The sequence below is a fragment of the Sander vitreus genome, chromosome 2 (genome assembly GCF_031162955.1).
Source record: "Sander vitreus isolate 19-12246 chromosome 2, sanVit1, whole genome shotgun sequence".
NCBI lineage: Eukaryota > Metazoa > Chordata > Actinopteri > Perciformes > Percidae > Sander > Sander vitreus.
The window spans coordinates 29,194,495-29,217,814 of record NC_135856.1 but is presented as its reverse complement, the minus strand read 5'-3'; the positions used below and the strand labels follow the sequence as shown (position 1 = coordinate 29,217,814).

The 23,320-nt window shown below is 42.5% G+C and overlaps 1 protein-coding gene across 2 annotated transcripts in view; it reads left to right on the top strand.

Moving 5' to 3' along the window:
• Nucleotides 1-23,320, top strand: part of sh3pxd2aa (SH3 and PX domains 2Aa) — a 153,660-nt gene that overhangs the window by 33,554 nt on the left and 96,786 nt on the right. For both annotated transcript variants that reach the window (XM_078264831.1, XM_078264823.1), the window contains exons 3-4: nucleotides 10,803-10,878; nucleotides 18,763-18,839. In XM_078264831.1, the coding sequence (XP_078120957.1) occupies nucleotides 10,803-10,878; nucleotides 18,763-18,839 (153 nt within the window). The remainder of the gene's footprint in view (nucleotides 1-10,802; nucleotides 10,879-18,762; nucleotides 18,840-23,320) is intronic.

The window sequence follows — 23,320 nt, the reverse complement described above, 5'->3', positions numbered from 1 at the left end:
AGAATATTGTGAAAAGGTTCAATATTGAAGACACCTGGTGCCACACTCTAATCAGCTAATGAACTCAAAACACCTGCAAAGGCCTTTAAATGGTCTCTCAGTCTAGTTCTGTAGGCTACACAATCATGGGGAAGACTGCTGACTTGACAGCTGTCCAAAAGACGACCATTGACAAAGAGGGTGGCTGTTCACAGAGCTCTGTGTCCAAGCACATTAATAGAGAGGTGAAGGGAAGGAAAAGATGTGGTAGAAAAAAGTATACAAGCAATAGGGGTAACCTCACCCTGGAGAGGATTGTGAAACAAAACCCATTCAAAAATGTGGGGGAGATTCACAAAGAGTGGACTGCAGCTGGAGTCAGTGCTTCAAGAACCACCATGCACAGACGTAAGCAAGACATGGGTTTCAGCTGTCACATTCCTTATGTCAAGTCACTCCTGAACAAGACACAGCATCAGAAGCGTCTCGCTTGGGCTAAAGATAAAAAGGACTGGACTGCTGCTGAGTGGTCCAAAGTTATGTTCTCTGATGAAAGTACATTTTGCATTTCCTTTGGAAATCAAGGTCCCAGAGTCTGGAGGAAGAGAGGAGAGGCACAGAATCCATGTTGCTTGAAGTCCAGTGTAAAGTTTCCACAGTCAGTGATGGTTTGGGGTGCCATGTCATCTGCTGGTGTTGGTCCACTGTGTTTTCTGAGGTCCAGGGTCAACGCAGCCGTCTACCAGGAAGTTTTAGAGCACTTCATGCTTCCTGCTGCTGACCAACTTTATGGAGATGCAGATTTCATTTTCCAACAGGACTGCACACAGTGCCAAAGCTACCAGTACCTGGTTTAAGGCCCATGGTATCCCTGTTCTTAATTGGCCAGCAAACTCGCCTGACCTTAACCCTATAGAAAATCTATGGGGTATTGTGAAGAGGATGATGCGATGTGCCAGACCCAACAATGCAGAAGAGCTGAAGGCCACTATCAGAGCAACCTGGGCTCTCCTAACACCTGAGCAGTGCCACAGACTGATCAACTCCATGCCACGCCGCATTGCTGCAGGAATTCAGGCAAAAGGAGCCCCAACTAAGTATTGAGTGCTGTACATGCTCATACTTTTCAGTTGGCCAACATTTCTAAAAATCCTTTTTTTGTATTGGTCTTAAGTAATATTCTAATTTTCTGAGATACTGAATTTGGGGTTTTCATTAGTTGTCAGTTATCATCACAATTAAAATAAACACTTAATCCATCAGTTTGTGTGGAATGAATGTATACATTATACAAGTTTCACTTTTTGAATGGAATTACTGAAATAAATCAACTTTTTCATGATATTCTAATTAAATGACCAGCACCTGTATGTTATCAGGGATGTGTGATACAAAATAATACTGTACTACTGTAAACGCTAATCAATATCCACGTCTCAACAAGTCCCTCCCTAGCCTCTGATTAGCCAGTACTTGTTGCCTTCGTTGGTTGGATTGGTTAGGTTTAGTTTTTTATATTTATATTTACAGGTTATGTTGTCTAGGCCATAACAAAGACATTGCCTTGTTTAATGTCAAGTTATCATACCACAGAGATTGTTGTCTTGGTTAATGTGCTACAAATAGGCCGGAACAATTTCTTTGTGATTAACATTTTTTATTGCTTTAAACAAAATAAAAAGCATTCAGTTTACAACATGAACACATCCCCTCCCATCCTGACAATCCTAATGCATTAAAATAAGTTGAACAATGATACATCACAAAATACATTCTTCAAAATGTTCTTTTAGGAAGGCTAAAAAAAAATGTTTCTTCAATGGATATAAAATAATTGTCTATAAATGATTTATATGAAGGGCTATTTGTTCTGACTACTTGATAGCCTCAATGTGGTAGTTGCCACATTGTCCAAAAGGCAATACCAGACAAAACCCATGTATCTGAAAGTGAATCGAGCATACTTCCCTATGTTCATTAACCGATCTGTGTTCTCCTGAAGCCTGAAACCCTGCCCATCTAGCATTCCAAACATGCAAAAACAAACTTCCCTTCAGGTTTATTGCTGATAGTGCAAAATCCATAGACCATAAGCCTCCTCTTATCTACAGTTTTGGTGGCGACGGCCAGTCCAGCCAATGCCCTGCCTCGCCCCTCCGTGTGCAGGTTAATGAACAGTGATTGGGTAAACACCAGGCAGGACAGGACATGCAGGACACAGGCTTTCAATGCCACCCGGTTGAAAAAAAGAGAGACGAAACCGAGATAAAGGCACGCTGAGATAAGCGGTGAGAGTTCCCACTAGAATTCAAAGTGAAACCCAGGTGTCTGTGTTCGATTCTGCTGTCCTCATCAGTCTTTTCCCTATTTGTCTTTGCCTGCCTTCACACACCCGACTTGTCACATCTTACCCACTGCCATTCATATCTTATTCCTACAATTTCTCACCATATCTCTCTCCCCCACTGCTCACATATCTCTCTCCTCTCCTCCGTCTGGCTCTGTCTCTCTTCAGAGACCATTCCCTGTCTCCCACCCTCACCCCTCTCCGACCCCTCCTCTGGTCTGTTCTGAGCTAATTTTCCCTGGCTTATCAGCCACAACTGGCACGTTCCTGGGGTCAAGTGCATTATATGTTAGGCTGTTTTGCATGCATGCATTTTTCATGTTAGTCTGTGCAAATGTGTCTCTGTGTGTGTGTGTGTGGGTGGATGGGTGGATGTGTGATGCATTACTCTTTCTATTACATGATGATCCAACGGTGATCCAATTTCCCCCCACTGACCTCTCCATCTCAGACGCTTGCTTTATATACTATAGTATTATAGTAATTAAATCCCTTCAACACACCACTGTACCATTTACAATTTGAAAGTTAGCTTCTACAGAGTGACCCAGGCCCCCAGGAAGTGCACCAGGCTTGGAAGCAAATTGAACATAGTCTTTTTCCCATAGACTTACATGGCGAAGGAAATGTCTGTAAATCAGTGGATACATTTTAATCCTGCGAAATGACTCGTTTCACTATCAGAATTTGATTTATTCGCCCCGATAACATTCAGAAAGTCTAGAAGAGCTGCACGCTTAAATCATTTAATCCCCATTCAAGTTAGCGTAGCGCTAAACCGGAATTAGCCAGCTCGGCCGGCGGAGGTCTCTAGTGCGCCTGCTGTATGGACCGCACAATGCGGAAGCAGTGCAGATCATCCAGGTGATTTTTGGCTTCATGAAGGCTTCATGCACCACTGAGCAACTCTCTTAGGAATGAACGGGGCTCCGCCTCGAACACTGTATCCAGTTGGGGTGACCCCTGTGCAATTAGTTTTGTCCAAATAAAGAAACGCCATAAAACGTACGACTGCAAACCAACCAACAATAACATCAACCCAAATGATCACTACAAAATATGACAAAGAGCTGAAATGCAAAACAATTATGCATCCAAAATTACTGTTTTAGCAGTGTTGCTCAAAATGAACCAGTTTAGGGAAAAGATAGTCCCAAACTACAAAACCAAGCTCACAAAAGTCAATGAAAGCAAACTGCAGAGTGTTTTTTTTTGGAATTAATAAAGCTCTCTTTTAACCTTGACCTGGTCTCCTTGTCATTGAATAACATAATGAAATGACAAGGAAAAACAGCTACGTTGAAATCACATTTTTCCTCCAAATTAGTTTCCAGTGTTTTGTCTTTCTCTTTCATGCCTTCCTTACTTCCCTAAGCCCACTCGTGGTTATATTCCAAAGCTCACTTCTCTTTTTTCCTTCCACGCCCTTATAAGTGTGGGCCATGGAGTGCATTAAGCACCTACTCAAACACACACACACACACGCACGCGCACACACGCACACACACACACACACACACACACACACACACACACACACAGGGAGGGCATTGCCATCCGATTCACCCCTTCTGGGAGAGACTGGGGTTTGGCCACTCTGCCCAATGTTTGTCCTGGCTGTCAGCATGGAAACTCTTGAGTCGTCGGCATGGCTAAATTAGGTCCTACGCTACTCTGTTAGCACTGAACCTTGGCACAGGTGAGAGCCCTTCCTCTCGGCCTCTGCCTGTAGTGAACTGTAAGTTGGCTGGCCTACTTACATACCCCAAAATGAAGCAGTGTGTGTGTGTGTGTGTAAGCCAACACTGTTCCTTTTCCTCAGATTGAGGTTGCGGCTTCTCTGGAAAGCGAAACTGTTGTACGGTTGCTCGGGCAGAACTCAGCCAATCAGCTGAGGTAGTAAATGGCCTGAAAATGCCACTGGAACATTTAGCCAGAGCTTAAAGGTCGGTTCAAAACTAGCCACTAATAGAGGGCACAGCTAATAGGGTAAAATGATTGGTTCTTCTTTGTTTAAATTGAATCGTGGTTGGCTCTGTTCTTGTTTCTTATCCCTTGAAATCTGCAATTTATGATGAGCTAAATATATAATAATATATAAATAATATCATCCCAAATGCCTGTAAATTACAGCATGTGAGGCTCGTTTTTCATTCTCTTGTACCCTTGTTTGCCCACTGCACCTATTCTGTCTTCCAAGGTTTTCTCACAGCTTATGCTGTTTTATCTCTTAGATTAATGCATTTTTAATGACCGTGTGTGTGAGTAGAGCATCTACTTCAACACCACCTCTGCTGAACTCCACTGGGAGATGGAGAGGAGAGGCGTATGGATTGTTCCAGTGATTTGAAAGCTCTGCATTTTCCTGCCAAGGTTCTCCTCCAGCAGGCGAAGTTTAGCTCTGACACAGGGGTAACACAATTGACACAATCACAAACTGGCTCACAGGTCTTTCATTTGTTTCAGTGTGAGTGCTCGGATGAAATTAAATTAAGCAGTGTAAATCATTCATCAGCACCTTATGCTGCTACTTTTTTTTTTTTTATCTTGAACCTAAAATTGAAAGTATAATTAAAAAGGTGATTACAAACAGTTTGGAAAGGATTATTTAATTGATCAATTAGTCTGTCGGAACGGAAAAATAAAATGCCCACAAATTTGACAGTCGATTTATTATTGTGCATTTATCAAGCAAAAATGTCAAGTATCTGCTGGTTTCTACTTTCTTTAAATGTGGGACTTTGTTGTACTTCTCTGATTGATTTCATTGCAAATTGAATATAGTTGGCTTTTGGACTCATCGACAAAAAAAGCAATTAAAAGACATAAATTCCTTCCTTTGAGCTTTGGGGAATTATAAAAGGCATTTTTTTCTTCTTCTTCTTCAGCATTTAACGGCAGACGAGAACATTTGTAACGTTAGGCGTATGTAGTGCCCCTGTCAGGTCCGGAAGGATTGCATCCCCCGGTAATTTTGGTAACGACTTGGTACCGAAGTACCGGTTCTCGTGACATCCCTAGATGGCACCATGTTTTAAGATAAACCGGGATTCCGGTTCAGCCCCAGGAGAAAAAGGGATCCCATTCCATTAGGGGGTTTCCCTGTCAAAGCCCATCCCCGGAGCCTTGTTCCAAAGGCCACAGCAGGCTCTGTTGCCTAAGATTGGCGAGTGACAAATGAGCGATTGTGGACGGACAGAAGTTGCACCTGTTGTCTTATTGAAACTAAAGGGAGTTGCCACATGGGGCATAACACCCCACAGCGTTGGAACAGAGCTCAAATTTTTAGACAAATCCAACCCCCACGCTACTCCCACACATGCATTCACTGCATAGAAGCATGCAGGATATCATGTTCCATCCAAATATAATGTGCCAACCACGGACAGTGATTTGTCCAGATCCGGTGCCAGGGTGCCAGTTTATATTTAGAGGCACAACTGTGAGTGATTGTGGCTGGAAAGGAACGCCTTCCCCCCCCCACCCCCTCGAGCCCATCTGAGACATCTGTCTCCCTGAAACTGAATACTGCCAGGCGCTAATGCATGCTGAGACTTGCTATGTGTTGGCTTTACCATTAACTGTATGCTTGCTTCTAGAGCTGCAAAGATGAGTTGTCAACCATTAAATGAATCGCCAACTATTTGATAATCGATTCATCGGTTTGAGTCATTTTTATAACTAAAAAGTAAAACTTATTTGATTGCAGCTTCTTAAATGTGTATCTGTTTTAGTTTATTGACTCCTCTGTTACGGTAAACTGAATACTTTTGAGTTGTGGACAAAACAAGACATTTGAGGACGTCCTCTTGGGCTTTGGGAAACACTGGTCCACATTTTCAACATTTTCTGACATTGTATAGACCAAACAACTAATCGATTAATCGAGAAAATAATCGGCAGATTAATCGACAATGAAAATAATCGTTAGTTACAGCCCAACTTGCTTCTAGAAATCCAGACACAAGTGGAGCAGCAAGTGCAATGACCTCATCATGCCCTGCGGTGACACCAGTGAGAACAAGCATGCTGAACCTGTGGCCTTACTTGCTATCACCATGTTGCCATGGATATTTATATATATATAATATCACATGGCTGCCTTGAATGTAGGAATCGACTGATACAGTTTTTTCAAGGCCGATACCAGTTAATGAAACCGATAACCAATATTTGGAACCAATATGCAGTTACAGTGAAAATAAAATCTTTAGGTCAAAATTAAGATTTTGGAATGTTACAAACTCCAACACAAAACTTTGTTTAAATTTAATAAATTAGAAACTTTGTACATAAAAATAGTCAGATAGTGTTGTGGGCGGGACATTAAGTCAGACTCAGTGGTGAGTGAAACTGAAGCAGAGGGACAGACGCAGAGCTGTAGCAGAGCCAAAGTTGAACACTTTTTAATTCATTAACTTTATCGGTATACCGATAAAGTGGACCGATAATCAGTCTATCCCTAGTTTAATGTGTGTGTGTGTGTGTGTGTGTGTGTGTGTGTGTGTGTGTGTGTTTATTTCCATTCCATTCGGTTCCACTACTGCAAAGCCTGGGGTATACCCTCAAAGTCTTATGACTACCAACAGGAAGTGAGGCATCAATCCACTGCACAATAACAGTATGGCATCCCCCAAGTTTATTCCAAATGCCTCTCGCAGTTCCTTATATGGAGGCTCTATTCTTAGCACATGTGCCTGATATAAAGAAGGAGCTGCTGTTGGTCCCATTCTGAGCACAGTCCAACCCTGGCCCTGTTGTCAGTTGTTCCCATCGATATAGAACATATATATAGAACATTGAAACATGTTTCAAGGTTCTGGACCTGGAACTAAGAAAAAAGGTCTCTATCTCTGTATATTGCACTTTGAAGGAGTATTGTTCTTGAAGTAGATGTTTAGTTAGTTGAGAAGCTATCATACACAATTTTGAATTTTCAAAGTATTTTTAAATTGACCCAAAACGAGTGCTGAAAGGTTTGGTGATTAATCAGTTCTTTGTTTTAAGTCAGTTGTAATGCAGCAGTGCTTAACATTTCTTTTGTGGCTTATATCAATGTTAGTCTATACGTCTACGACGTTTCATTTCCGGGATTGTTCAGGTGCCGCCGGAAATTCTGCCGGATGTCCCTCATTTTCGGCCGGATGTCCCTCACCTTCCTCTTTCTTTGTGTTGGCGTTCTAAACTCCGGTGGATTTCTGAGGCCTAGGGTTAACTGCTCCTCAGATCTCTGCAGGGTAAATCCAGACAGCTAGCTAGACTATCTGTCCAATCTGAGTTTTCTGTTGCACGACCAAAACAACCTTTGAACGTACACACGTTCCACCAAAACAAGTTCATTCCCGAGGCTATTTTGCAGAGGCATCGTTGCTCCGTCCGGCGCTTGTGATTGGTTTAAAGAAATGCCAATAAACCAGAGCACATTTTTCTCCCATCCCGGAATGTTGTGTGGACTAACTAGACCCTCCTCTGAGATCTGATTGGTATCAGTTATATGATATGATTTGACCCTTGCAGTATTGCATTTCCTTTTCAATGTTTTAGGCTAATGCTGTTATTCAGAATAATGTAGTCCATCATTTGAATCAGCTTGAATTAAGTGTTAAAAGCAAAGACCAAGAACAAAATCCAGATCTCCCTGGGCAGTATAGTAAACATTACATCATAGTCATCTGTACTCACTCTGACAAGAGATAAAAGAACCTCTTGTCTTGTCTTTTTTTTACCTGACTCCCAACATTTACACCAGTGGTCCAGAGCTGTGCAGCATCATCCAATCACGTCCCTTAACAACTCTTTTTCACACTCTCTCTGTGCTGGTTACCAAGGAGACAGTGAAGTGAAGTCAGGGAAGTGGAGCAATGGTTTGGCAAGAGTGTTTAAAAAAATAAATAAAAAATATCTTTTATTTCTTTTTATTTCTTTTTCTGTTGACATCCTGGGAATGGAATTTTACTTCCTGGCCTAATAATGTAATGATTGTGTGTTTATCATATTACAAGTTAGGAAAGCAAGACACAAGTGCTGAGCATTTCTTGACTATGTAAAAGAGCGGTCTTGTCGCAGCCTCTGTAACCTGAGTCCCACCTGTTCTCACCATTTTATCTCTCTGTGATCCCACAATTCCTGGCGGGATGGGAGCACGTTTACTCTTGCCAGGAATCTATCGGCAGCGCCAGGAAAGCATGCATTTTAGGGCGCGCTTAAACCAACCGGAGACCGTTTCAAATAATGAGTTGACATTGATCCAAGTGGGTCAGTTCGACTGGACTAGTAGTCTAAGAATGAGGACTAGAGGAGGGGTGGGCTGAACTCGCTAACCATGTTAACTGTGGGAAAATCGATTGCTGATAAAAAAAAATTGAAGACGACAAGGGCCGGGGGATTACATGTCAAGCCTTAGAGGTGGGTGGGGGAGGGGGAGACAGACCATGAATCTGGATAGTAACCTGTGTGGCATCGACTCTCTCTCCTGGTGTCCTCTGACTCTCCACCCAAGTGGAACCCGTTAAAAAAGAAGACAGGAGTTCAATAGAGAGGTGCATTCAGTTTGACAGATGGACAGGACGAACTGGATCTAGGGACGGATGTGTCAGAAGGGGGCATTGGGGATTTGACTGTGTGTGTGTGTGTGTGTGTGTGTGTGTGTGTGTGTGTGTCTAGATCTCAAGATATTTTGAAGCCCCACCAAGCTGTTTGCTCCCTTAGTTCCCCAGGGTCTTTTACAGCCCTCCACCATCAGATACAGATACAATCTGTCTCTTCTCTTCTCTTCTCTTCTCTTCTCCAACCCCCTCTATGCATTACTGTTGGAAATGGATTGCTGCATTGCTGTACAGTATGTCTGCTAGCCCTCTGCATCTCCCCTCTGCTTTGCTTTTACTTTCCTTCTAATTCCTCTCTTGAATGATTTATTTGAAGGGTGACACTGGGTAAACACAATAGGGCTTACACACTCATCTACACACCCCTGACCTCCGCTGCATCTCTCTTTCTCGCTCTGCCCCCCTCTTCTCTTTCTCTTTCCCTGCTTTATCGCTACCTTCTCTCTGTTTCTCTCTTTCTCACCATCCTCCCTCACTCTCTTTCTTTCTGCCTGCCCTGCACCCCCAGCTCCAGTGTCAGCACTTCTCCTCCCACCATGTTCGTGTCGCTGTGCTTTAGGAATAAATCAGAGCTTGTTTGACTCCTGTGAGCCCCACATCTCACCGGGCCACAGCTGCCCTGTGTCCTTTTGGACCAAAGATGCATTGGCAGGCTTTAATCTTTAGAAGTGTGTGATATGCTCATGTGGGGATTAAGTGCACATGAAGGGTGCCACCCCCAAAATGATGTTACTTGATGTTTACTAGTTAGAGAAAAGGATGTCCACATGAGTCTTTCTTGCCGTGCAAAAACACCTGACATAAGCTAAACATCAAATTAAAGGAATACTAAGCATGTTGTTTCATGTCTGTGCATTAAGTAGGAATCTGGTGTGCTAGCTAGCTTAGCACAAAGACTACAAACCAACAAATGAGTGTGTTACAGTAAAGGGAATATTTTCTCAGTAAGTATTGTAAGGGATTATAATTTGGATTTTTAGTGATTAGTTACTAATCTTAGTGGTATTCTGTTACTTGAACATGTTAGGGGGTAGATCTTTTTGAATAGGAGGCTTGGTATCAGTAGCCCATGTTAGCTTGGCGCTAACGTGTTCAACTGGTGATGGGAAGCGGATATTCCCTGCCTCTTTATTTACATGTTGTGTCTTTTTAGCATGCTAGCTAGCCACTGTTAAACTAAGATTAAGGAATAAGCTAGCTAAGCTAACTGTTGAACTGTTGTCAGAACATACTTCCAAACCATAGATTGGTAAAGCGCAATGACTCATTTTCTATTTCTACATTTGTTAAATTATTAGTTCAACATTTTGGGAAAAAATTGCTTTCTTGCCGCGAATTAGATGAGAAGACTGATGCAACTCTTATGTCCGTGTGTTAAGTATGGAGCATGTACGGTGGCCCTGAAGTGCAAATAACAACAGCAAATAGAAAAATGCAACAGCAAATCATAAAACACAACGGCAAATAGGAAAACACGACAGCAAATAGGAAAACACGACAGCAAACAGCTGTTTTCCTATTTGCCGTCGTGTTTTCCTATTTGCCGTTGTGTTTTCCTATTTGCCGTTGTGTTTTATGATTTGCTGTCATGTTTTCCTATTTGCTGTCGTGTTTTCATATTTGCTGTTCACCAATATAACTCCTTGTTAAACCACTTTTTACATTTCCCTTTGTGTTTGTGTTAACTAGGCTAGCTGTGTTTATGCTACGCTAATTCTCACCTGGCTCCAGCTCATTAGACATGAGCTTGATTTATGAGACTTATTATCTCATTTTCGGAAAGAAAGCACATATATGATATATACAACTATAATATGATACATGTTGATGCCATATCATTAAAATAGTTGTATCTCCTCTTGTTTCCCTAGATGCAGATACTTGACAAGTTCCCAATTGAGGGAGGGCAGAAAGACCCAAAGAAGAGGATCATCCCATTTCTCCCAGGTAATAGCCTTCTCCAGAGCTCCAGTTATCTGAACAGGCTCCCATATTAATAATGTATGGCTGGCACTCACGGAGGCATCAATATGAGCTGGTTACTGATGCCTGCCTGTGCTGCATGTGTGTGTATGTATGGACAGGTATGTGTGTTAGTGTTTCTGCTGACAAGGCGCTCCCTGTGACTTTCAAATCTTAGCTGTGTTTGCATGTTGGTATGTCCGCTACATTTTTTTGTTTAGTTTTTAGGACATTTTTGGAACAATTTGAATTTTGTGTGTTTCTAACCAAGGTTATAAATACATTTGATACATTGATTAAATATCCTGTGTGTGTGTGTGTGTGTGTGTGTGTGTCTGTGTGTGTGTGTGTCTGTGTGTCTGTGTGTCTGTGTGTCTGTGTGTCTGTGTGTCTGTGTGTCTGTGTGTGTGTGTGTGTGTGTGTGTGTCGGTGTTTGTGGCAGTTCAGTGTCCGGGGCAGAAGGGCTGACAGTGATTTTGCTAATCATACCGATGTCTTGTGTGCAAGTGCGTGTGAGTGTGTCTGTGTACACCGGTATGTTTGTCATGCAGACTTCTGTCTAATTTGGGAATAACATGCTCCAGTCTGTTTAGTGCAGTTTATTTTAGGAATCGCTCTGTTTAAGCCCTGTGGCCAACACATCTACTGTAAATGCTCTCCATCTCCCCTCAAGCCCTTCTCTTCTGAGTCTCTCTCTCTCTCTGACACACACTCACTAGTCTCGCATTGCCAGACCAATCTCCACAGCGCTGTAGAGTAAGGTCTGGCACCTCCACAGATACATTCCTGAATAGGAGAACAATTTCTTTAAACCAATCACAGTCGTCCTTGGCGGCACTAATCTCCAGACGCACCGACGGCGGCTCTGCAAAATAGTCTCGGGAAGGAACTTGTTTTGGTGGAACATTTGCACCACGCAAAAGAAAAACGCAAACATAACTGTTTTACACATTACAGTAACGTGAGCTATTTAAATTAGCTGGATACACAGTTAAATGTCATTTGCTCTTACAAGTGTATCGCCGTGTGTACTTCGTTTACAGCAACCCCACCAATCGGTCCCAAAACGTCCCAGTTAGAGACTAAGGGCGTTTTCACACATGAAAGTCCGAACCAAGGTCCGGACCAATGTTCATGTTTTTGTTACATTGTATACATTTGATCCGGTAAGTTTTGGTTTCACATATGATTTTGCTGGCGGACTAAAGTACTTTTGACATACCTTCGGTGTAACGTCACGTGTGTTGCGTCTCCCTTTGATTGGTGAGTAGACGGGCGTGCGTCTGACGTTGCCGTGTTGTCATTTTGGCATTTTTTGGCGGGTAGTCTTTTCCGGATGAATGAAAATGAATGAAGAAACGAACGAGCAAATCCCGATTGCGTTATTATGGTATTACTACCAGCAGCAACACCGCCAGCAACAACTGCAAGTGCAGCACCAACTACAAGCGCAGTACTTGCGAGAAATGTATGTTCTTGTAGTGCAAAAAGTAAATCGACGCCGACAGGAAAGGAGGCGAAGACTGCAAGCAATCCTGTGAGACTTGGCAACTTCGTTTCTGGAGAGACCAGTGAGGTAAGTGTTACCATTACAATGACTGATACGGAAAGAGGGCAGGAAAAGATAATGACTGATAGTGATAATATGACTTTACATGGGTAATCCAAAACAGTAAAGAGTTGAAAAATAACGAATATAGGCCTATTGTTGAATTTAGGCCTTAAAGCAATGTAAAGCCAAAGGGACAGGCTATGTCTTTATCCACCCTTTCCCTTATTGTATGACAATCATCAACTACTTACCAATTAAAATGTAATGAACATAACTGCCCTATAAACAGGTTGTAAGTCACCATGTCATATTAGGCTATTAGACACAAACAGTGAATAAAATAGGCATTTGCCTGCTTGTTGTATTAACACAGCCTTCTTGCATATGCATTTTATTTAGATGCTATTTTTTAATTATTACATAGGGCCTAATAGTGTCTGAATATAATGGTGTTTGTGTTTGTTATCTTTTACAGGAATATCTGGGCCCAACCACGATGTCATGCTTGGTGGCAGCATGTATGTGACAACTGGACAGAAAGAGATTGGTTGCTCAATTTTAGAATGAGAAGAACCACCTTCCATATTCTCTGTGACAGTCTTCGTCCAAAGCTGACTCAACAGGATACAACATACCGCCAGGCAGTGCCTGTGGAGCTGCGCGTGGCTATATGCTTGTGGAGGCTGGCCACCAATCTCAAGCTCTGATCTCTCTCTCACCTCTTTGGTGTGGGATTGTCGAGTGCTTGTATGTTCACCCAAGAAGTTGTTGCTGCCATCAACGACACACTAAAGCCAGAATACCTACACACACCTTCAGCTGCAGAATTTGAAGAAATAGTCAAAGGATTCAACGACAGATGGGGGTTCCCACAGTGTGCCGGAGCTGTGGATGGCACTCATGTTTGCATTCGGGCACCACCTCAAAACCCAGCTCACTACTACAACTGCAAAGGCTTCTACTCCGTAATCCTGCAAGGTGTTGTGGACAACAGCATGAAGTTTTGGGATGTCAACGTTGGCTGGCCTGGGAGGGTTCATGATGCCCGCGTATTCGCAAACTCCTCCCTTTACGAACGAGGGCAGAATGGAACACTCATGCCAAGGTGGCGAGAAACCATTCAGGATGTGGATGTATCCCCTTATGATACTAGGAGATGCTGCGTATCCATTGCTACCATGGCTAATGAAGGCATATCCTGAAGACAGAGGGATAACACCAAAACAAACCGCTTTCAACTACCGCTTAAGTCAAACCAGAATGACCGTGGAGAGAGCTTTTGGACGCTAGAAAGGAAGATGGAGGTGTCTATTAAAAAGATGCGACGTTCATGTCACTTTAATCAGTGACATTATCTTTGCCTGCTATATCCTTCACAATTTCTGTGAAAGCCACAATGAAGAGTACCTTGGCAATGAAGACAATAATGATGCAAGACCGAGACCAGACCCTGTCATTGGTGGTGGGGCAAATATTAGGGATGCATTGTGTGCTCATTTTTTAACTCTGTAGGTAAAACGGAGAGATTGCTTGGATTAAAAGTTCAGTAATTATATGTAAATGTTGTTGATTAAAAGGAGATGGCACACCGTTCAAACATTTGTTATAGAAAAACAATAACATTTATTGACACTGGTCAAATATTTTCTCATTTTGTATGAAAAAAAACAAGGACATGTATTTAAAGAATACACTTTTCTTTCAAAACATTAGCACCAAACATGTCAGTCTCTGAAAAAACACAAAAGCCTGACAATAACATTTCACTTTTTTTCTAAACTTTAGCACCAAACATGAAAAATGCAAGTCTGACAGAAATTAACAATGAGAATATGGCTCATATACTTTCTTCATAACTGTTATTATTTTTCAGCACCTCACTAACAGACTTAAAATATAACTTAACATCAAATACAACATAAAACAATTAAAGTGCTGGGTAATAATAATAAAAATTACAACTGAAAAAATCGCTGGTTTTCGTTGCTTGGTTCACCACTATCATTTTGATACAGGGTATATGGGGCCTGAGCAAAGGGGTTTGTAGGTTGGGCCTGGGTAGCTGGGTGTGGAGACCGCCGTGCAGCCCAGTCACTGGGAGCTGGAGGAGGCGAATGAGGTTGATGATGTGGATGCATAGGACTCCAGGATGCTGCATTGTGTGGAGCTTGGCTTTGGTGGTTTCCTTGCATGAATGTCTGCAGTACATTCATAAACATCGTGTTTGTGGCTGCCTGCTGCTCCATCAGCATCCTGAAGCGCCTCTCCTCTGTCTCCTGCATCTTTAGCATCCTCTTTCTCCTGCCTACGGTCTTCTGCTTGGTTGAAGTTTTCTTGAAACCTCTTGTACATCTCCATTCCAGTGTCTTTGGCCCTCCTCTTTCTCCTACTGCAAGGAGTTTTTTTGCCTGGCTCATTTCCCTCTATATTGGTGATAACAGGGTTTTCTCCTGCAAAATGAATTAGAACATATTTAGAATTTAGAACAGAATTAGAAATGTATGCATAGCCAATAACTTGCTATTGCCACTAATCTACAATATAATACGAGATATCATTATGATTAATAGCTCATTCGTTGTTTTGAACGTTTCATATTGTAGCCTACCTAAATTTATATTGTGTTTAGTGTAGGCTATAGTGTTTAGGCTAGTCAATTTTGTTGAAATAATGATGACTAAAAAAATATGTCGATAGTGACATCTACTACTCACCACTTTCCGAAGTGTTTTCAGTCCCACTGGACGCAGTTTCATTTGAGGATGTGGAAGACTCCAGCACCTTAATTGGTGAGCTTGTTGGACGAGTGCCAAGAATAGTATCCATCTCGTCGTAGAAAGCAAGAGTGTCCTTTGCATTCGTTGACGCACCGCTTTTTCTGATGGCATCGCGTACCTTTATGTACTGTTGCCGCAGTTTCTTCACCTTTAGCTGACATTGCTCTGCCGTTCGCTCATACCCTCTCTCTTTCATCCGCTCAGAAAACAATTTGTACATGTCGGCATTTTTGTGAGTGTTTTCTTATTGACTTTTTATGTTTTCGTCTGACCAAATTGAAATTAAACATCGACTCCCCTCCTCTCCCCACGTACTTCCACGACTCATTTTTTCTTGTTGTAGCGGGGTTTTGTTTTGTTTCCGTTTTTTTTCTTCTTCTTCAATGGTACGTCGTTGCCTAACTTCCTGTAATTGGTCCGAAAGTCCGAACCATCCAAAAAGTGTGTTCATACTGCAAACGGACCGGACCATGGTTCAGTTTGGTCCGGACCGAGACCACCTCTTTTGATCCGGACCGTGGTCCGAGGCACCTTTCACACCTGCAATTTTGGTTCGGACTAAACTGAAAAGTCCGAAAGTCCGAACCAAATGAGGTGTGTGAAAACACCCAGAATGCCTTAAACATATTCTTTGTAAATCTTTACAGCCATTTCCCAAAAGAACCAAGCAGACCTGCTTTGTTGCACAATCCAAATTTTCTTTCAGAACTTGCCATTTTCAGCATGTAGCTTGCTAGCTCGAAGTTTACGTCATACACCAGAATGTTCCGGTGATTATCCAGCAAATGAACTCGATCCAGACTACACGAACATAACCAATTTGCAAACCAACCAAACATCCACCATTACATCTTATCTGTAAAGCCAGTGGCACCAGGTGCATGCAACATTATTGACTGCCTGCGTTTGGTTGACGATAAACTCCTCTACACTTGCTGTAGCACAATGTAGAATTCAATAAACCGCCCCCTCAGTCACCATCAGTGATGGAAGAAGTACTCAGATCTTTTTTCTTAAAGGTGCTGTAGGTAGGATTGGGAAGATCCAGGACTTAGCCAAAAATGTTTAACATCAACAACTTCTCAGTCCCTCCCCCATTTCTGCTAAAGCCCAAAACGGTCTCCTAAGCCCCTCCCCCCACAAGGGAAAATGAATGCGTGTGCATGAGCAGTGATTGACACGCAGTTAGACACCCCCACTGAACCCTGATTGGTGCATCAGAACAGGGAGCTGTGGCTTTTTGCAAATTGCACTACAGGCTGTAAGTCTTACCTACTGCACCTTACCACAAGTAGCAATACCACAATGTAGTAATGCTGTTTTTTTTGTGCAATTTATGTACATTGTGAAATTCAATTAAAAAAAAAAAAACTGTGAGAGAAAGAAAGAATATGTACAAAATATACTAGAAGTACACCAATAGTTACTTTGTTTTTACATATATATTTATATATATTTTGTTTATTGAATCTACAAAGTAACAAGTAACTAAAGGTATCAAATACATATAGTGGAGTAAAACAGTAGCATCTCAATTGTAGTGGAGTAGAAGAAAAAAGTCGCAGAAAATGGAAATACTTAAGTAAAGTACAAGTACCTCAAAATTGTACTTAAAGCGTAACTCTCGCCAAAATGCAACCTAGGGTCATTTTGTGAATGTACCCGAGTCAGACTTTCGTTTAAAAGCATAATTAGGACGGAAATGCCACTTAAGATTTACCGTATTTTCGTTTTTTGGTCAAATGGCCTTTTGAATGGGAGTGCTAGGGGCACTACTATGATAGCATCAAAATCACTATTTTTAAAACACTAAGAAGGCTCGACACAACATGAAACTTTGCTCGAAGTATCACCAGGGGCTCTACACAAGAACTCGAGCATTGAGAAAATTGTTTGTGTACCCAGAGTTTACTAAAAAGAAAGGTTTTAAGCAACTCACGTTAGCAGTTGTTGTTTATGCTATCCGCCATTTTCCCAGTCAAAAATAGGCGATCTCTGAATGCGAATGAACGGACTCCATAGGAGGAAATGTCATTCTTATATGAGGCTCCTTTTTCAACTACAAGGTCAATATTGTTTTTCACTAACGACAAAACAATAAATTATCCGTGCATTTATATGGAACTAAGCTTTAGGAGCTTTCCATCTTTACTCTCCTCCCTCGACTATTTTTTGACTTGCGAGATGGACGGCGACCGGAAAAACAACTGCTAAAGTGAGTTGTTCAAAACCTTTCTTTTTAGTAAACTCTGGGTACACAAACAATGTTCTCAACGCTGGAGTTCATGTGTAGAGCCCCTGGCGATACTTCGAGCAAAGTTTCATGTTGTGTCGAGCCTTCTTAGTGTTTTAAAAATAGCTATTTTGATGCTATCATAGTAGTGCCCCTAGCACTCCCATTCAAAAGGCCATTTGACCAAAAAACGAAAATACGGTAAATATTAAAAGTGGCGTTTCTGTCATAATTATGCTTTTAAATGAAAGTTTGACTCGGGTACATTCACAAAAAGAGCCTAGGTTGCATTTTGACGAGAGTTACGCTTTAAAGGCAAGCAGTGACAACATGAGGACCAGCAATGCTAATGCACTGATAGCATATTTGCTTGTAATATTCAGGTTTCAGCGGGCCATTTAAGGCAGACCTGTACTTGTCAGAAAGCCCCTGATGGTAATTAAAAACTAATATTTATCATATTGCAAAAGTACAGCTCCTTAAATAGAACATCCAAATGAGCTGACCATGCAAGAAACACTCTCATCATCATGTTACACTTCTGTAACAGAATGCAGTGGCATATATTTTGATTGTAGGGGGTTAGGCTCGTTGGTGGTACCACTTTAATATTCTCCCTGAGTGGGATGGAAGGAGGGCCTAAAATGCATGACCCATGTGTCTATAAGTCCTACTTGTTATTTTGAAAGCCATGTCACAGGCAGAGGTCATGGAATCTATAGGGGGACAGCTTGGGCCTTGAGTGTGGGACTGAGATTGCTTTGGCCATGAAGGATCACCTCCATATATTACTGACATCTCCTGCTCGGCTAGGGTATTACATGAGAGTCAGCACTGCCAAATCCCCTTAGATTTGTATCATCATCGCAATATCAACAGGCGCAATAAACACATTGCAAAAGGCTGCCACACATCGGGGAAGACTCTCTTCACTTGTGTTAGTTGAAAGAAAATATCTGTAGAAAATTAAATTTTTTTTAGTGGTGCCTGTCAGTGTTCCATTTGTTCAATAAAAGAATGTTGGAAATGATTTCCTTTCATATGTTTTGAATTCAACAAGCAATTTGTTGTATTTTAGCAGAATACTGAAAGCAGCAGAAAGGCAGAACTGAGTACACTTGGATATCTGTTTTATTTGTCGCATGTAATGTCATTATTCAACAACATTATTGCATATGACATATTTTCCTCATATCGTGCAGCCCTACCTTATAGCTGTTGTGTTTTATCATCACACTTTTCCTCTGTTTTACTTCACCTCCTCCCACATGTTCATGTTTTTCCTTTCTCCTTTTCCTCCCCTCCAGGCAAAATCCTGTTCCGGAGGAGTCATGTGCGAGATGTGGCCATGAAGCGGCTGCGTTTCATCGACGACTACTGCAGGGTAAAGAGGCCTTTACTGTAAACATCTTTCGGTCCCCTTCTGACTGCGGGGAATGTCCCCCAGCCTGTAAGGGGTCAAAGGTCACGGCCCATACCGTCCTTTCACATACTTTAAACATGGCACGTGGGACTTAGACACAATTGTGGACAGGGAAAAGTTTCCTCGCAGTGTAGAGCTGGGCAGCTGAGCTATTCTGAGAAGTCTGAAGAGTCTGTAATGTGCTCTGACACAGTTTTCTGAGGCTATGAAGGACTCTGCTTGGTGGGGAAATGTTATAGACAAACTTGGAGCTCTTCCATTATTTCAAAGTCACACTCACTAATGACCATATCCCCTGATACACTAAGTAAAGAAAGTTCCCGTCCAAATAAAGAAACCTTGAAAGCATCATTCTCTTGTTCAAGGGAGATTTGCCTTATAACGTCCTGTTCCTTCTCTCATTAGTTTTTTTAATTTATGCCGGATTCAGATCCTTTCCTCCGTCATGCCCTCCCCACTTCCTTCCTTCCCCTTGGCACAAAGCCACACTAGCAGTAGGAAGATCGTGCATAAAATCAAATATGAGCTCTTGTGTCCCTACACACACAATTAGGGAGCAGTATTGTTGGCCTGCATTAGGGAAGGTTAGCCACATATCAGCTCAGTAATTGGGACCAAAAGAAGTTTACAAACCAAAAACAATGTACACACATCTGAAATTAACCTGATCTTGAGCTCAGCACAGGCAAAGGCTTCCTCATTACACAAATAACCCGAAGCGCCCTAATGTTTACAGTTGCTATAGCCGGGCCTGTTTCTTTGCCCAGTACTGGAGTGTGCCGCACTGTTTACTTCCTGCATCCTGTTTATGGGGCAAACAACACAGAAGAAGAGTAACTGCTCAGTGTTCTCAAAGGATCTGCTCTCTGGAGATTGCAGGATGCTGAGTCCAGCCAGCTGTGGGCGCACCGTGAGATACGGCCTCTCCAATCACAACCACAAGGCTCTTTCAATAATATAGGATCCGATGAATGAAATATGAAGTTAGCGTGTGCCCATTTAAATCAAAAGCCTACGCTGTACATATGTCGTCGCCTATATTCACGGTCCGGCACCCCGGTAATGTACATGAGCTATTCCTTTGGTTGAAGCTGGCCAGATCATTAAATATAGATGGTTATTCAGACATACAATCCTCTTTTTGACTGCAGTGTGGCTTGGTCAATCAGTCCCTCCAGGATTTCGCGGCCTTTTTTTGAGATTGTTGCGGCCCTAAATGCCTGATTTTGCAGGAGTTTTTGTAAAAAATTGCGATAAAATCGTTGCAATGAAGTTGCGAGAGACAGTGAAACTTGCAAAAAAAGTTGCGATTTTTATATATATATATTTTTTTCTAGTTCTTTAAAAAATAAAAAGGAAACTTGTTTCGGGGAGAATAAAACTACTCTGCGCTGAGTTTTCCTAGTAACTTTACCAAAAAGGCTCAGGATGCTGCAAATGTTGGTATAATATGAAAATGGCTGGAGGATTTAAAGGGGTGGTTCAGAATGTTGGACATGGGACCTCATTTCAAAGTTAGCCAGTGTGTTATTTATCAGTGGAGACAGTTTTCAACACTTTTCATCCTTACATGATGTTTCTGTCAGCAATAACCTAAAGTTAGCGGTTAGCCCAGCCAGGTATCTACCGTACCTACCTACGTTGTCACTCTCCACAATGCATTGAACAGTAACGTTCCACTAACGTTGTCAGTCTCAATCTATCAGTAGCAGCCAGGCTAACGTTATGAAAGGGGCTAGCTTTATTAGCTAGAGTAGCCTATCGAAAGGTGCAGCATCTAGAAAGACGGATGGAACCGCATTCGTTGTCAGTGACTTGTGGTCCTTTTCAGATTGTGTGGTTTTTCAAAGTCGTCTGGTCTAAAATGATCACTACACATTTGAGTAGAGTCTCCGCCGGTATCTTAATGTCCAAACCAGCAGCTACTAGGTTTCCCGACTGGAGTGCACTTCTCTGTTTACTTTATGGCGCAGTACTACTAACCGGAGCTAAGTAAAATTCCGCCGCTGCTGAGAAACTAGTCCCTCAAAATGTAATGCGATCATTGAGATGCAAGGGTAGTTTTATTTCTAACATTATTTTATCAACAGACATTTACATCGATAGTCTGGCGTTATAATTTATTTGCCTCGGGTGTACTGTGGAGTGGGTAAGACTGTTTTTAATGGCAGGCGAGCAGATACTGTTGACTTGTGCTAGCCTAGCACCAGCGAACTCTGCAACTGGAAGGACTGGATGAAAAGTGTTGAAAACTGTCTCCACTGATAAATAACACACTGGCTAACTTGGAAATGAGGTCCTATGTCCAAAATTCTGAACCACCCCTTTAAGACAAAAAATTATAATTTATTGAATGAATCAAATTTGGCACTCAGAGTCACATCCTTAGTTGCCCTGGCTGTGTGTTTTGGGTCGTTGTCATGCTGGAAGACCCAGCCACGACCCATCTTCAATGCTCTTACTGAGGGAAGGAGGTTGTTGGCCAAGATCTCGCGATACATGGCCCCATCCATCCTCCCCTCAATACGGTACAGTTGTCCTGTCACCTTTGCAGAAAAGCATCCCCAAAGAATGTTTCCACCTCCATGCTTCATGGTTGGGATGGTGTTCTTGGGGTTGTACTCATCCTTCTTCTTCCTCCAAACACGGCGAGTGGAGTTTAGACCAAAAAGCTCTATTTTTGTCTCATCAGACCACATGACCTTCTCCCATTCCTCCTCTGGATCATCCAGATGGTCATTGGCAAACTTCAGACGGGCCTGGACATGCGCTGGCTTGAGCAGGGGGACCTTGCGTGCGCTGCAGGATTTTAATCCATGATGGCGTAGTGTGTTACTAATGGTTTTCTTTGAGACTGTGGTCCCAGCTCTCTTCAGGTCATTGACCAGGTCCTGCCGTGTAGTTTTGGGCTGATCCCTCACCTTCCTCATGATCATTGATGTCCCACAAGGTGAGATCTTGCATGGAGCCCCAGACCGAGTGAGATTGACCGTCATCTTGAACTTCTTCCATTTTCTAATAATTGCGCCAACAATTGTTGCCTTCTCACCAAGCTGCTTGCCTATTGTCCTGTAGCCCATCCCAGCCTTGTGCAGGTCTAAAATTTTATCCCTGATTTCCTTACACAGCTCTCTGGTCTTGGCCATTGTGGAGAGGTTGGAGTCTGTTTGAGTGGGTAAGACTGTTTTTAATGGCAGGCGAGCAGATACTGTTGACTTGTGCTAGCCTAGCACCAGCGAACTCTGCAACTGGAAGGACTGGATGAAAAGTGTTGAAAACTGTCTCCACTGATAAATAACACACTGGCTAACTTGGAAATGAGGTCCTATGTCCAAAATTCTGAACCACCCCTTTAAGACAAAAAATTATAATTTATTGAATGAATCAAATTTGAACATATGTGTCAGTGGCTTGTTGATCTTTACATTGTTAGTTAATTTCCTAACCTGGCCTGGGACACACATTCATACGGTGATAGCGTACTTATTGGACTTTAACTTACCATTGCCCTTACAATAACGAGTGCAGCTGTCCTCAATTTAGGTCATTGTGTTGTCTCATCTCCGGTTTTTCCTGCATCCACCGTGTGTGTGTGTTTGTATGTGTGTGCACACGTCAGTAGCAGGTGGAACTGAGCAGCCCCGCCCGCTGCAGACAGCCGACAGGATTGAAACAGCAGCCGCTGACTTTAGAATGAAAAAAACGTTACAGCGTACATTGATGTTAAAATGTATACAGGCAGGGCGGTCTGAAATGTTTTACACGGTCTTTCGCTGTACGTATTATTGGTAAATGTGAGATGTTCGAGTCTAGTCTTCATATCTGAAATAAGCTCTCTCTCACTCCCGCTTGGTCAGTGGCACTCAGAGTCACATCCTTAGTTGCCCTGGCTGTGTGTTTTGGGTCGTTGTCATGCTGGAAGACCCAGCCACGACCCATCTTCAATGCTCTTACTGAGGGAAGGAGGTTGTTGGCCAAGATCTCGCGATACATGGCCCCATCCATCCTCCCCTCAATACGGTGCAGTTGTCCTGTCACCTTTGCAGAAAAGCATCCCCAAAGAATGTTTCCACCTCCATGCTTCATGGTTGGGATGGTGTTCTTGGGGTTGTACTCATCCTTCTTCTTCCTCCAAACACGGCGAGTGGAGTTTAGACCAAAAAGCTCTATTTTTGTCTCATCAGACCACATGACCTTCTCCCATTCCTCCTCTGGATCATCCAGATGGTCATTGGCAAACTTCAGACGGGCCTGGACATGCGCTGGCTTGAGCAGGGGGACCTTGCGTGCGCTGCAGGATTTTAATCCATGATGGCGTAGTGTGTTACTAATGGTTTTCTTTGAGACTGTGGTCCCAGCTCTCTTCAGGTCATTGACCAGGTCCTGCCGTGTAGTTTTGGGCTGATCCCTCACCTTCCTCATGATCATTGATGTCCCACAAG